The sequence below is a fragment of the Lactuca sativa genome, chromosome 5 (assembly GCF_002870075.4).
Source record: "Lactuca sativa cultivar Salinas chromosome 5, Lsat_Salinas_v11, whole genome shotgun sequence".
In the NCBI taxonomy this organism is placed as follows: Eukaryota; Viridiplantae; Streptophyta; class Magnoliopsida; order Asterales; family Asteraceae; genus Lactuca; species Lactuca sativa.
Window position 1 is genome coordinate 339,626,862 of NC_056627.2, and position 14,863 is coordinate 339,641,724.

General features: G+C 35.9%; 2 protein-coding genes across 2 annotated transcripts; one reads left to right on the plus strand and one right to left on the minus strand.

Annotated features, from left to right (window-relative positions):
• Window positions 1-7,743: 7,743 nt before the first annotated feature.
• LOC111896560 (protein ALP1-like) lies at window positions 7,744-9,693 on the plus strand. Its single transcript, XM_023892527.1, has 3 exons — window positions 7,744-7,849; window positions 7,950-8,422; window positions 9,127-9,693. The coding sequence occupies exons 1-3, from the start codon at window positions 7,744-7,746 to the stop codon at window positions 9,691-9,693; spliced, it is 1,146 nt and encodes a 381-aa protein (XP_023748295.1).
• A 170-nt stretch (window positions 9,694-9,863) lies between these two features.
• LOC111896561 (methyl-CpG-binding domain-containing protein 7) lies at window positions 9,864-12,147 on the minus strand. Its single transcript, XM_023892529.3, has 8 exons — window positions 11,869-12,147; window positions 11,454-11,576; window positions 11,328-11,366; window positions 11,033-11,152; window positions 10,884-10,931; window positions 10,635-10,781; window positions 10,386-10,550; window positions 9,864-10,314 (listed from the first exon to the last, which is right to left on the minus strand). The coding sequence occupies exons 1-8, from the start codon at window positions 12,064-12,066 to the stop codon at window positions 10,078-10,080; spliced, it is 1,077 nt and encodes a 358-aa protein (XP_023748297.1). The 5' UTR covers window positions 12,067-12,147; the 3' UTR covers window positions 9,864-10,077.
• Between the last annotated feature and the right edge of the window lie 2,716 nt (window positions 12,148-14,863).

Here is a 14,863-nt window from a genome sequence, read left to right on the forward strand (position 1 = left end):
TCGTTATGGGTATTACGAGTTTGTGATGATGCCTTTTGGGCTCACCAATGCACCAACAACATTCATGGATCTCATGAACCGGGTGTGCAGGCCGATGTTGGATCGTTCGGTGATTGTGTTCATTGACAATATTCTAATGTATTCGAGATCGAGGGAGCAGCATGAGGAGCATTTGAGAGAGACCCTTGGAGTGTTGAGATCGGAGAGGCTTTATGCCAAATTCTCCAAGTGTGATTTCTGGTTACGGGAGGTCCAGTTCTTGGGACACCTCGTTAATTAGAATGGGATATTGGTCGATCCGGCCAAGATTGAGGCGGTTATGAGTTGGGAGGTGCCGAGATCCCCCACTGAGATCATGAGTTTTCTGGGATTGGTCGGCTATTATTGGAGATTTATCAGGGATTTCTCCAAGATTGTCGTTCCCCTCACCAGATTGACCCGGAAGGGCGTTGCTTTTGTTTGGGGTCCCTATCAGCAGGCCTCGTTCGAGACTCTTCGCCAGAGACTATGTGAAGCCCCGATGTTAGCCTTTCCGGAGGGAATGGAGGATTTTGTGATGTACTGTGACGCGTCGATATCAGGGTTGGGAGCGTTGCTCATGCAGATAGGGCATGTGATAGCATACGCATCGAGGCAGCTGAAGCCTCATGAGACAAGGTACCCCACCTACGATTTGGTGTTGGGGGCAGTAGTTTTCCCCCTCAAGATCTGGAGCCATTATTTGTATGGGGTTCGGTGTACTATATACACGGACTACAAGAGCTTGAAGTATCTGATGGATTAGCCCAACTTGAACATGCACCAGAGGAGATGGTTAGATGTGGTAAAGGATTATGATTGTGAGATCCTGTACCATTCGGGAAAGGCTAACATGGTAGTCGATGCTTTGAGCCGCAGGGCGGAGATCGGCCCGATTCGAGGTATATGCATGAGGATGACGGTGATGAATCCAGTATTGGACACCATCCGAGGGGCCCAGGCAGAGGCGGTGAGACCGGAGAACCGAAAGAGATAAAGGGTGATTGGGAAGGTATCCGAGTTTGTTACTAATAGCCGAAGGCTGATGACCTTTCATGGTCGGATTTGGGTGCCGTTTATGGGTGGGGCACGTAGCATACTGATGGAGGAGGCGCACACGTCGATATTCTCGATCCATCCCAGGGCCACTAAGATGTATTTGGACCTGAAGAGAGACTACTGGTTGCCTTGTATGAAGAGGGATGTTGCGTGGGTAGTAGAGAGGTACTTGACCTATCACCGGGTTAAGGCCGAGCACCAGCGTCCGCATGGAAAGTTGTAGCCACTTGAGGTTCCCCAGTGGAAGTGGGAACAAATTTCTATGGACTTCATCACCAAATTGCCGAGTGAGAGTTCCCCTGAACAAATTTCTATGCAATTTGGGTGATTGTGGATTGGTTGACGAAGAGCGCTCACTTCCTTGCTATGAGTGAGAGTTCTTCTGCAGAGAGGCTCACAGAGATGTATGTGAGAGAGGTGGTGGCGCAGCATGGAGTGCCGATATCGATTGTGTCAGACCGATATGTACATTTCACTTCCAGGTTCTGGAAGAAGTTCCATGAGGAGTTGGGTACGAGATTGTATTTCAGTACTGCTTATTACCCTCAGACGGACAGGCAGAGTGAGCGGACGATTCAGATGCTCGAGGACATGCTTCGAGCATGTGTCATGGATTTCGGTGGGAGTTGGGATTCATACCTACCTTTGGCCGAGTTTTTTTACAACAACAACCACCATTCGAGTATTGGTATGCCTCCCTTTGATCTGTTGTATGGGAGGAGGTGTACGACCCCTATATGTTGGGGCGAGGTGGGGAAGCGAGTGATGGGCAACACTGAGATAGTTCTTAAGATGAATGAGCAGATACATCAGGCAAGACAGAGGTTGCTGACAGCCCAGAGCCGCCAGAAGAGTTACGCAGATAGGCGGTGATCCAATCTCGAGTTCCAGGTTGGAGATTTTGTACTCCTGAAGGTGTCTCCTTGGAAAGGAGTGATCCGATTCAGGAAAAGGGGCAAGCTGGGGCCCCGATACATTGGTCCTTTCAGGGTGATTTCCAGGGTGGGCAAAGTAGCATATCGTTTAGAGCTACTTGAGGAGTTGGATTAGATTCATGATACCTTCCACGTATCCCAGTTGAGGAAGTGTATAGCCGATTAGACGACGGTAGTGATGCTGGAGGATATTCAGGTGGATGCGGGCTTGAATTACATTGAGAGGCCGATCGTGATCTTGGATCGGAAGATTAAGGTTTTGAGCAGCAAAGAGGTGCCCCTGGTTCAGGTTCAGTGGCAACATCGGAAAGGGTCCGAGTTGACTTGGGAGCCGGAGGGGGAGATGCGAGAGCAACACCTAGAGTTGTTTGCAGAGTGAGACTTCGAGGGCAAAGTCTGGTTCTAGTGGGGGAGAATTGTAACATCCGTATTTCGAGGTATCATAATCAAGGTATTTGTTTTGAGTTAATGAGTAGACTCAACGAGTTGGCGCCTAAACTCGTCGAGTCAGACCGCGACTGGTGACTCGGATTAATGAGTGGACTCGATGAGTTAGTGAGTGGACTCGACGAGTCTGTGCTGTTGGCAGAAACCCTAAATCTTCGGGCTTAAGCCCTATTTAAAGGCACTTGTGGCCTTCATTTGCAGCTACCATCCCAGAGAGAGAAACCCATTGAGCCTGAGCGTGTAGAGTGAGAGAGAAGGCCATTTGAGCTTATTGGTGTGATTTTGCAAGAAAGGAGAGGAGCTCCAGCAAGAAGGATCAAAGGAGGTTGCTATTCTGAGTTAGCCAAGCAAGGAGTTTCATTTTGAGGTACCAAATCGGACCCCTCTTTCTCTCTATTGTATAGATTTCATTATTTGGGGTTAGGGCTTGAATCATTCCTTTTTGGGGTTTTGGATGCCTCAAACCCCCTCTTGCAAGTTGTGTTCGAGATCTGGACCCTTTTAGGTCCAGGGAGTCCCAAACATTTAACTTTATGCAATTCCAATGGAGTTTTGAACCTAGGTTGCCATTTTAGGAGCCATTTCACCAAAAAGAGCCTTATCAGTGATGCATGAGTATAAAGGTTGGACCTTTACGTGACTTTTGAGTGTTTAAAGGTCAGATCTATAAGATAGAGAAATAGATCTGACCTCAGGAGGTCATTTGGGAGTTGCCATGGAGGAAACTCGCCGAGTCCATGAGAGGACTCGACGAGTCGAGTTGGGTTGCCCCGCGATTTGTGATCAGTGGTAACCCGTCGAGTGAAAGGTTAACTCAATGAGACCGAGTGAGGCCTTAGAAGGTTCAGAGGATGCGCATGAACTCGCCGAGTCCAACGAGTGCACTCGGCGAGTCTAGTCAAAGTTGGACCGTTGACTGAGTTAACTTTCGTTGACTTTTAGGGTTTGGTCAACATTTGGACTTTGAGTCTTGGGGGAGGGTAAAATGGTCTTTTACCCTTCTGAGGAGTTATAAAGGGGGAATTAATGTAGCCTTTGAGAGCCATTGTTAATTAGATGAAATTGTTTATGTGCTTAGGCGGATGCTAGATCAGTATTCGAGTTCGAGATTATCCGATTTACCCGAGGTGAGTCTTCTCACCATACATTACCTAGAGTGGTATCTATATGCAGACCGGAGGGTCTTATGTGTTATGTGTATGTGTATGTCTGAGATTTATGTACATTGTGTTATATGTATGCTATGTGTTATATAGACCGGACCGGAGGGTCCAACGACTCATGAGGCCAGAGGGTCCTCGATCAGACCGAACCGGAGGGTCCAACGAGCTAGACCGGACCAGAGGGTCCAACGAGCTACGGGACTGGAGGGTCCCGTTAAGACACATTGACCGGAGGGTCTTAACCTCTTCCATATCGACATCAGATCTAACTGGATATACTACACTTAGCAATAGATTGAACTTGGTACCATTTGGGGGTGTAGGGTAATCCCAATTTTCATTTAAGAGATCTAAAGGAGGTTCAAAGGAGCTTCTAGACTTGATGACCTTAATCTTCTGATATGAATTTGAATCAGGATTAAAGAAGATGGTCCTTTTTGGATAGGGTGGTCTGAACTGATTGTCATGCCATGTGTTTCATTCTTCTAGAGAGATATCTGAAGATTTCTTTCCAAGAAGCAGCTCTTGATAAGCCTTTAATTCCTCAGCATGAAGGTCCTTTGCTAATTCATCATCTACATTTTCTTGTGCTTCTTTAGCTAATTCCTTCTTTGATTTGAAGACAACCTTTTGTTTGCCTCTATCTTTAGGATCAATCTGAGGAAGCTTTGGTTGGACAATTGATTGGGTTAGAGTGATAGGTTTCGCAATGGAAATACTCTTTCTTCTTGGAAATTTTACTGATTGATCCTTGATCCCTTGCCTTCTGGTGAGTTCCTTTTCTATTCTTATCCTTCGTGCTCTATTTTGTTGGGCTTGAAGTCGGGATTCGGCAACGATTTTTCTATAACATCTAATCTTTATCTTCTCTTTTTCTCAAATTCATTTGGCAAATCTGGAACTTGATGAATGGTAGGGGAAGGACTTGATATGGGCTTGTTGACCTTTTCCCCCTATGGTTTAGGTGGCCTGTCAGTTGAACTAGATAATTTTTCCAGAATTAAGTCTAACTTAGAATCAGACAAAGCAAATATTTGTTGAAGCTCACATATATCAGAAGAGTGGGATTGTGTCTTAATATCCTTAACTTCCTTAACACTAGTTGGATTGTCTTTTGAAGAGAAGATATATCACCCGAGTAGTCATGGACCTTCTGAAGATTGGATTTTGAGAGATTGGCAATATCAGAGAGCAATGAATCTAATTGACGTTGAAATTTCTCGCTAAATGCTTGAAAGGGAGTAGCGGAAGATGATTTTGAAGCTTTAGAAAGTTCTGCAACGGATTTATCAATAATGGTAATATACCGGTCTTGAGCCGTGGTATGATTTTGTTGATGATCTATTTTAGCTTCATTGACAAAATCTAGATTTGATAAATATAGAAGAAAATCATCGATCCTATGATACATCGGAGAGAGAAGATGCTCGATGGTCTTTTGAATTTTCGGATCTAGACTTTTAATCTTTTGCATGTTACAAACAGTTGGTCCCTTGATATACGAATTCGTGCCATAAAAGTCTTCAATGGTTATAGATAGTTTTTTCATCAGTGTTGTTGTCATCTCATTATGGATACACACATTGTCAGCTGTACGTTCAAGATATCATTGAAATTCTTCCACCAACTAAATTTGTGAACAAACATATATGTATAATGATTTATGATTAGGAATATACATATAAACATTTACAATCATATATGATTATACCTCTTTTCCATATAATCATTTATGATTAGGCATATCCTGCTGCTGCCGGTACGCCGGAGCGTTAGAGTGGTAAATAAGAATTATATGTCTGAGGTTGAATCTTAGTTTTTTTTAATATAAAATGAACTAATACATATAATCATTTATAAATATGTATGAGGGTTGAATGTAAAAAAGGCGTATTTTATGTATAAATATCTCTGGGTCTCTATTTAATATAAAATATGGTTTTTATATAACTAATATGTATTTATACATAAAATTATGGTTTGAATGTAAAAAAAGATTGTATTTATACAAAAATATGGTTTTTAAATGAAAAAAAAATGTATTTATATGACTTAAAATGTCTTTATAAAATGTTTATATGGTTTCAAATGGAAAAATGATGTTGATTTGGAACAAAAAATCAGATTGTCAAAAGTGAAAGAAAAAAAAATTAAAATTAATGTCAAAATCGAAAAAAGTGAAAATTTAGTGTCTTTTGAGGGAAAAAAAATCAATTTTGACATGTCGACATGCCACGTCATCAAAACTGTAAAAAATTAAAAAAAATACATTGTCAAATTAGAATTTTAGTGTAAACTTAGTGTCTTTTGTGCTATTTACCCAATTAATATATATACAACTTTACTAATTTATAAGTCGAATTTGGAATCCAAAACCCTAAAACATAATAGAGTCGTGTAATCATTTTCTTTCATTTCTTTTCGATTAAGCGGCGATTGTCTTCTTACTTGCACATCGATTTTGTCGCAGCAACAAAGTATGTATATACATTGTACTCATTTCTTTGTTTTGTTTGAATTCTACAATGTTAAAGAAAGCAAGCACGCTCAATGCTAGATCTGTTTAGATTTATGAAGATCGGATATCTATAGTATGATTAATTGCCAATTGTTTCAAATCTATAAAATTAACGATTTTTTTTACAGAAAATTGAAAAAGACTGTCTATTCGATTGATTCTATCCGAAGAAAGAAGGCGTTACGATAGGTAAGCTTTACGATTAATTTTCTATTTTCTATTTTCTATTTTCTATATATATTAATTTACTAGATTATATATCTAAATTTGGGATCAGTTAAATTGCTTCATTGAATTGCCCCAAAATTTCACTTGTTTTTGAAAATTGAAAACTGAAAATTCTATTCTTTTGTAATTTAGATTTGGAATTAGTAAACTTTATATTATTTGGTCTACATATTTTTTATTGTAAAATTGATTTTGGAAATGGATGCCATGGTTCTTATGACGATATTTATCCAAAAAGACATTTTTTTTATAATTCTTTTTCACAATGTTATTTTTTTTATTTTTTTTTTAACAGTTGATTAAATTCACCAAATTAGTTAATTTGCTTCTGTTCGGGTTTGAACCAGGACCTCCAATCTAAAAGACTTTCATTCTATTTATTTTTTTTACTTATTATTTGTTTTGTTCCTCCAAATCCTGTTTATTTTTAATAAGATGTAAACCCGCTCCTCAGAAAAATTATTATTATTGCATTGAAATAATTACACTCTATTGTATGTTGGTTTAAGCAACATCTATCTAGCCACAAAATATCGTTTTTCAAAATTATTACATGGATCACTCTATTCTCTTACCCTAGCATCACAGATCAAGTCTTCTGTGGTTGCCCTTCACAATGTGTCACCTATAACTTGACACAATTGTCTTGGTAATACAAATAGTCAAGTTTTTCAGAGTCTATGTCATCTTCATTCTATTTTTGCACTAAACTCAATAATAAATTTATGTGTGATGCTTTTCATTTAGGAAAACATTGTCGTCTACCTGTCACACTGTACAAAATATTCTTCATTCAACATAATACACACCGATCTTCGAACATCTCCAATCTTAAGCAAACAAGGACACATATATTATTTGTCGTAGTACATGCGTACTCTTATTTTATTTGGACATTCCCTCACAAATCTAAATAGCAACTATTTCCCATTTTCTCCTCTTCTACTCTTATAACCAAACTCAGTTTAAACGAAAATAAAAACTCTTCAATCCAAAAATGGTTGTAAATTCAACAATACATCATTTCATCAACATTGTGCTAAAATCACTGCGCAATTTACTGATTTAGTTTCTCATGTTCCTATACTTCTGTCGAGTGCATCATTCAAACCATTACGAACATATTTCGAACACACCTCATTCAAACCTCACTTTCACCCTTCTTTTGGAACACACCTCATTCTATTTGCTTGTTTACCTTGTAATAGTAGTTTGTCAAAGCATCAGCGTTTTATAGGGAAAAAAAAGTTCATTAACCAATTATAACATATTCTACAATTAAATGTCTGTATTCAAGGATAATGAGTATAATATTAAACAATCATTACTGGTTTGTTAATTCCAAAAAATATGCAGTTAAGCTTTGTTGTGAAGAATGACTCCCATAAGAAGAAATAAAGATAAACAAAAACCGGAGTCGGATGACAAGATTGAAATCAGGCCAGCTGGTCAGAGGGTTGTTCTCTCGAGGAGAATTTCTAGTAAGTTCTCTTAAAATCATCTTCAACACAATAAACATTTTTAATATAAATATAACATATGTTATTCTTAATTTCTATTTTTTTTTTTTTGTCGATATAGTGCTTGTATCTCCATACAAAACTCTCGACAATTTTCAGTCACTTTTCAAGGTATCAAGGACAACATTTAGCTACATATGCTCGATAGTAAAGGAGTTCATGATGTCTCGAGACACCAACTCCATGTTCTTAGATGGAAAATCAATGTCCCTCAATGATCAAGTAGCCATTGCTTTAACAAGGCTAAGCACGGTTGACCCCACCTCAAACATCGCGAGCTTTTTTGGGACAAACTACTTGACTGTCGTTGACATAACCTTACGGTTTGTGGACGCGCTTGAGGTAAGCGGTGCGCACCACATTACATGGCCGCCAGATATGGCTCCGGTCAAGTCCTCATTTGAGAGGTCTGGCGGCCTGCCAAATTGTTGTGGCGCAATCGAGACCACTCATTTGAAGATGTATCCGCCTGCTTCTGAGCGTAGAGCCAAGTTGTGTCTTGATCGGGAGAAAAACCATAGCATGCTCTTGCAGGTGACTGCTAAATGCATTAAATAGCAGTGTACTTTTATTAATTACATCATCCTATTTTTATATTTTTCTATTACAACATTATATTTTTCGAGGTAAATCACAAAATTTACCCAAAATGTGGTGGTCCTATCATCATCTAACCACATTTTTTAAAATTCATCATAAAATGACCACATATCGAGACTTAGTCTCGATATGCATTTTTTCATAAAATTACTTTTACATGGCTATATTTTTTGCAAAATAATAAATGGTAATTTTATCAAGAAATTATGCCTCTTTCATGAAATAAAATCAAATTATTTAAATAAACTTCAACATTTCTTTGGTAGGGACCACTGAAAAAAAAATGTCACAAAAGAGTAATTTTTCACGAAAGACAGAAAGAATGGTAATTTTGTGATAAAAGTTGAAAAGTTTGTCATTTGTGAAATTTTCTTTCGGTCAAATTAATGATTACACTTTTTTCTTATTAAAACATTGTATTTTGAAAAATCCATCTAATTATAGCATTGTACTTTTAGTTTTTTTTCCTTATCAAGACATTGTACTTTGGGAAATCTCCTCTATTATTGATGTAAAAATTAATTTGTATTTCAAGAATCTCCAAAATACAATATTGTAATAAAAAGAAGTGAAATTAAAACATAATACTCTAATGAACGAATAAATAAAAGTAAGTTGTTATTTCTTGCATTTAACAGGTAATCGTGGACCCCACAATGCGATTCATTGATTTGGTCACAGGATGGCCAGGAAGTATGACAAACAACAAGGTGCTAAAACAATCAACAATCTTTAAATTCACTCAAAAAGGAGAAAGGCTAAACGGGAACAAGATCGAGTTATCAGATGGAACAAAAGTTGGTGAATATATAGTTGGAGGATCGAGTTTTCAGCTCCTACCATGGCTGATAACTCCATACCAAAATGAAGACCTAACAGAAGACCAAATCGAGTTCAACAAGAAGCATCTTGAAACCAGATTATTTGCCAATCGGGCGTTGAAGAAGTTGAAAGATGTTTGGTTGGCGGTTGATGGCGGCCTATGGCAGCCGGATATGGATAAGTTACCGGTGATTGTTTTAGGGTGTTGTATTCTTCATAATATTTTGATTGATATGGAAGGTGATGGGGTGTCTGATGTGTCTACAATGTCCGGTGACCATGACCCCGGGTATTCGCCGGAGAAAAGCGCGGTGGTTCATGGTGGTGCTGATGTCATCAGAGACAAACTGTGTCTCCATTTGGCCGGAAAACTTGTGGCTTGAGTTGGATTTATGAGATGTCATTCAGATACTTTTTTTTTCTGGTAGAATATAAAGATATGGGAGTCTTGGTTGTGTTTTGCTTTAATATAATATAATATATATATATATATATATATATATATATATATATATATATATATATATATACTTAAAAAATTCGGGTTTTTCGGTTATTATATATATAAAAAATAAATAGAAGCTAATTTATTTCCAAACATGCGTTTATAAAATAAAAAATCGACATCTGTCATTATTACCTCCTAAATTATTTGAAAGATTTACAAACGAAGGAAAAATATACAACGGAATAGAATTTGAATTCCATTCCATTTCCTAACAGATTCCATGACCCAATCTTGTAACCATTTTACACCAATACCTTTGCTACGCTGAAAGCGGTTGATTGTGATTCCCATTACCAATGGCCAACAGGAATCTCTCATTCCATTCTTGCTTGAGAGAATCCGGAATCGGATTATCACCAATAAAAGCATTCCAATTTTGCCCTCCACTACTAGCAATAACCCAATTGATCTTGCTTGGAGGACTAGTGGTAAATGATGATGAACCTTCTTCCTTTTTCAAAACACTTTTCTTCCATGAATCATATGAACCATGATTCTACACAAATAAAAAAACATTTCCAAATTATATAAATTTATATAAAATTCAGTCAAAAAGACAAATTTAACCTTTATAGAATTGCTTAATTTAAAAGCCTTGGCAATTGGTAAATTATTTTCTCTAAGCTCTTCAAGTACTACAGATAAAGGTGCATTTTCTTCAAGTTCTGCTATGTGCTTCTGGACAGCTGTCAAGGATCTGAACTTCTGTCCAGTCCCTGGCTCATAATAATACTACAAAATAAAAAAAAATAAAAAAACTAATTAATAAAATAATATGATGTGAATATTAATTATTAATTATTAATTAATAATTACCCTGTCAATATGGTCTCCAGTTTTTCGGGGGACTTCCTCTACAATCCAACCATCAGGGAGAGTGAAAGTGGAGGAGGAATGAAAACTTGTGGGAGTTACATTTACTAATTGATATCGATTATATTTATCCTCTTCAAAATCCTGCATCTGTAATATCATTTAAAAAAAAAATTGGTAAAACACTAAAATGTATATTTTTGTAGATTATTATTATTATTATTTTGTTTTAGTGCACAGTTAAAAGGTTACCTTTCCTCTAGAGACAGTTTTCTTTCGACTACTGCAACTCTGCAGATGCTAAAAGAAGAAATAAATAAATGAATTAGTGAAAATCTTATACATATGTTTAATTTAATCATACATCATTAGGGTGTGAAGAAAGAGGATAAAAATGTCACCTTTTCATGGTATTTTAGCCTCTTGGTGGTTGATTTAGTAGATGTAGATCCTTTTGTAAGGTTCCTCTCAACATCTTTTAAAGATCGGAACTTTCGTTCAGTATTTGGATCATTGTAATACTGCAGAATTGTATTAAAAAGGGCTTCATACTTTCATTTCTTTTAGTGTATTACAGTATTGTAGTTTATACTTTATAATACAAAGCAATTATCAATGATATAATTGGATTAAATTTTGTGATAAATGTAGAAGGCTAAAAGTACCAAAAGAGAAAGAAGTGGATAAAAAGCTTACATTTGCTTGAGATGTAATCATCTTCAGATCCAACTTATTCTGTAAAATATGCAGAATAAAGGCAAGTTACAGTTATGGTGACTACTTTCTTTTTTGTTAAAATTTTGGCAAGGAAATAAATGTCACCTTAATTCTGTAGGTAAGTCTCAAAGGTCTGGATCTAGTAGCTTTATATTCTTCAACATTCAAGTATCTCTTAACCTCTCTTCTAGATCGAAATTTGCGCCCTGTTTCTGACTCAATGTAATACTGCAGAATTCAATGAAAATAATTTTAATGCAATTTGCACATCTATAGGACGTTAAAAGGCAATATCGAGATTTTACGAGTTTGAGAGGCGTTGAATTGAAGTATTAGGTTACAAGCCAAATCAATTAAGCTGATAGGTTTTACATATTGCTAAATACTCCATTCAAACCATAACCATACTAATACCACAAAAAGGGGGAAACTGAACTTTGTATTAAGAAGAAACGCAATGAATTAAGTACAATTATGATGCATTTCACATGAAATTTATGTGCACTATGTACTTAGAGACCTTGTCGACGCGAAGGCCGTCGGAGCGGGGGACCGGGTGGACGAACCAGCCGTCAGGAAGAGAAAACGGTGAGGAGAAAGGAGTGATCGCAGAAGAATCTGAATTAGAAATGGAATGTGAAATAGGAGTTACAACGTCTACAACTGCAAGTTGACGTTGTAGGGCATAATCATTGTCGTCGGTGACCGGCTCCGCCATTCGTCGGGAACTGTAACACAAACTCGACGTCGTAACACAGTAGGACTAAAGCAATGGCATCGTTCGTCTTCATCCGGCAATTATTGGGTTTCTCGCGCATTATATAGTGTTTGGGCCAAATAATTCAAGTTGGGCTTTATATGGGCCCAACTGTTTATGTTAGTAAAAAAAATTATAATATTTTATTGATAAAGTTGAAAACGATTTTAATACCAGCTTTTAATGTAAAAATTAATATATATATATATATATATATATATATATATATATATATATATATATATATATATATATATATATATATATATATATATACTAGGTATAAGACCCGTGTACTACACGGGTTTATTAAAAATACAAATTTAATATCAATATTTAAACATTAAATTTAATATCAATATCAATTTTAAAGCTCTCATTAATTATGACATTTATTTCATTATAAATATATCAATTATTTTTCAAGGAAACATTTATTTCTCTCAATATTATAACTGAAATAAGTTATGATATGTGAACAAATCAGAAAATTACATGTGGAAATAAATAAATTCTAAAAATCTATTAAAATGTCATGTGTCCAAATCAATGAGGACATGACATGTGGCAGAAAATGAGTTTTATTTATTAGTATATATATATATATATATATATATATATATATATATATATATATATATATATATATATATATATATATATATAATTCAAAAAAACTTTTCGAGTTACATCAATATTTATGTAATATTCTTCATTAGACTTGGAATATTTTATTTTTGGTATATAGTTCATATTTCTTTTTTATTTATTACATATCATATTTTGATTGATTCAAACAACTTTTTGTTGATATTGTCTTATGGTTTTTTTTTTTTAACCGACAAATACAAATATACTAATCTACTCCTAAACTAACACCTAATTCCACTTATGTCCACGACGGGACTTGAACCTTCGACCTCAAAGAGGGAGGACACCATCTGATATCGCTAGGCTAGAAGTCCTTTGGTTGTCTTATGGTATTAAGTTGTGGATATTGAGTGCTTGTGGAGGGTGTCAATGGTGTCCCACATTAATTAGAAATGGTATAATATAAAGCTTCAATGTATTTGCAAACCTCATTTAGAGATCAATATTAAAATTGTGGGGGGGGGGGGGGGGGGGGGGGGGGGGGGGGGGGGGCTTAATGGTAAAGGAAGATCAAAGTAAAAAAAAGAGGTGTCGATTAAAGAACAGGAAAGATATTGTTTGTTGGAATTGCAAAGAAATTAGACACTCCAAAAATAAAAATGACTTAACCTACAACAAATGAAGAAAGAATTGAATGTGACAATCGATTTTGATGACACATTGATATGTTATGCATAGAGTTTAGTCGAATCATGTATTATAGATTCCGATGCATAATTCCACGTAAAAATGTGATGCATAATTTCAATTGGACATTGAAAAATGTCGGATGCCTTCTAAAACTAAATAAATGTTAAATTAAGTGGGCCAATTAGATGTTGAAGGATATCATGTGGATTTTGGAGGTTGTCAAGGTGAAAAAGGGAATTTGGTAGTTGTTTGTGGACAGAAATGTAGAACCTTGTATATGGTTGAGGTGTCTACAGATGGGGAAAGCGTGAGTATTGGCGATATGGGTACATCTACATTGTAGCAGTGGAGACTTAGGAATATGAGTAAGAAAGGTGGGGACTTGAATTTTGGCAAGCTTTATTCTACAAAAATGAATCACGAGGAGCACCATGATTCGTTAGACACATATGTAAGTACTCTTAAACAATTTACATTTCAAAATATAATATCTTCACGAAAGAATCCTTAAACTTTACCCCTTTATCACCAACATGTCAATTTTTTAGGGGTATATTGCTATTGGATTTAAGACTCCTATATGAAAGGTGGACGATTATGCTTGACTTACTATAGTAATGATACATATATCCCAATTGGTAATGAGTCCATGTTTCCATATATACAGTGTATATTGGGCTAATGTTGATTTGGTAATATATTGTTTTTTTAAATAAAATATAAATTATTGTAAGTTACAATCTTCTAAGATAATGTTGACGTCGTTGTACATGTTTTGCTTCATATTAACTATAAGTCTATAACAATAAGTCAATAATCATTGGGTGGTTAGTGCAATAGACTTTGAAGAAATGGATTTTGGATATTTATGATAACATCTTTTCAATTAGTCTTAACGAGGAGATGTCGGCAATAATTCAAAGATTGTTTAAACGACTACTTAAAGTTGATAGATTCTTGGGTGAAGAATGGACGACAACCCACCGAAGTGTAGTTGAAGAATAGTTTTCTTGAGAATATACCAAAAAATTGTAACAACTGTGATTGTGTATCTTTATTTCTATGTTATTAGAGGCATTAAGTAGTTGTACAACAGTTATCATGGAGTCAAATGAAAAAGATTATGTAAATAGAAAATGTTGGGATTATCATAGGTGTATAGACAATATTATGTGGGCATGACATGAATTGTGTTGTACATATGTTTGCACTTTTCGTTATTTGAAAAGTATTTATTGGGTTTTTTAAAATAGATGTTACATTATTTAACAACGAACTTTATTTCCTACCACATGTCTAAAACTCGTAAGAGATTAAGGGTGTGTTTAGTTGCGGAAAAACGGGACGTTTTCCGGAAAAATTTTCCAAGAAAAATAAGAATTTTGAAAACGCATTCAGTTCGTCTATTTTTCTAAATTTTTCACGGAAAATGAAAATTTTCCGTTTTCTAAAATTAAAAAGAAGTTGGAAATTTTTG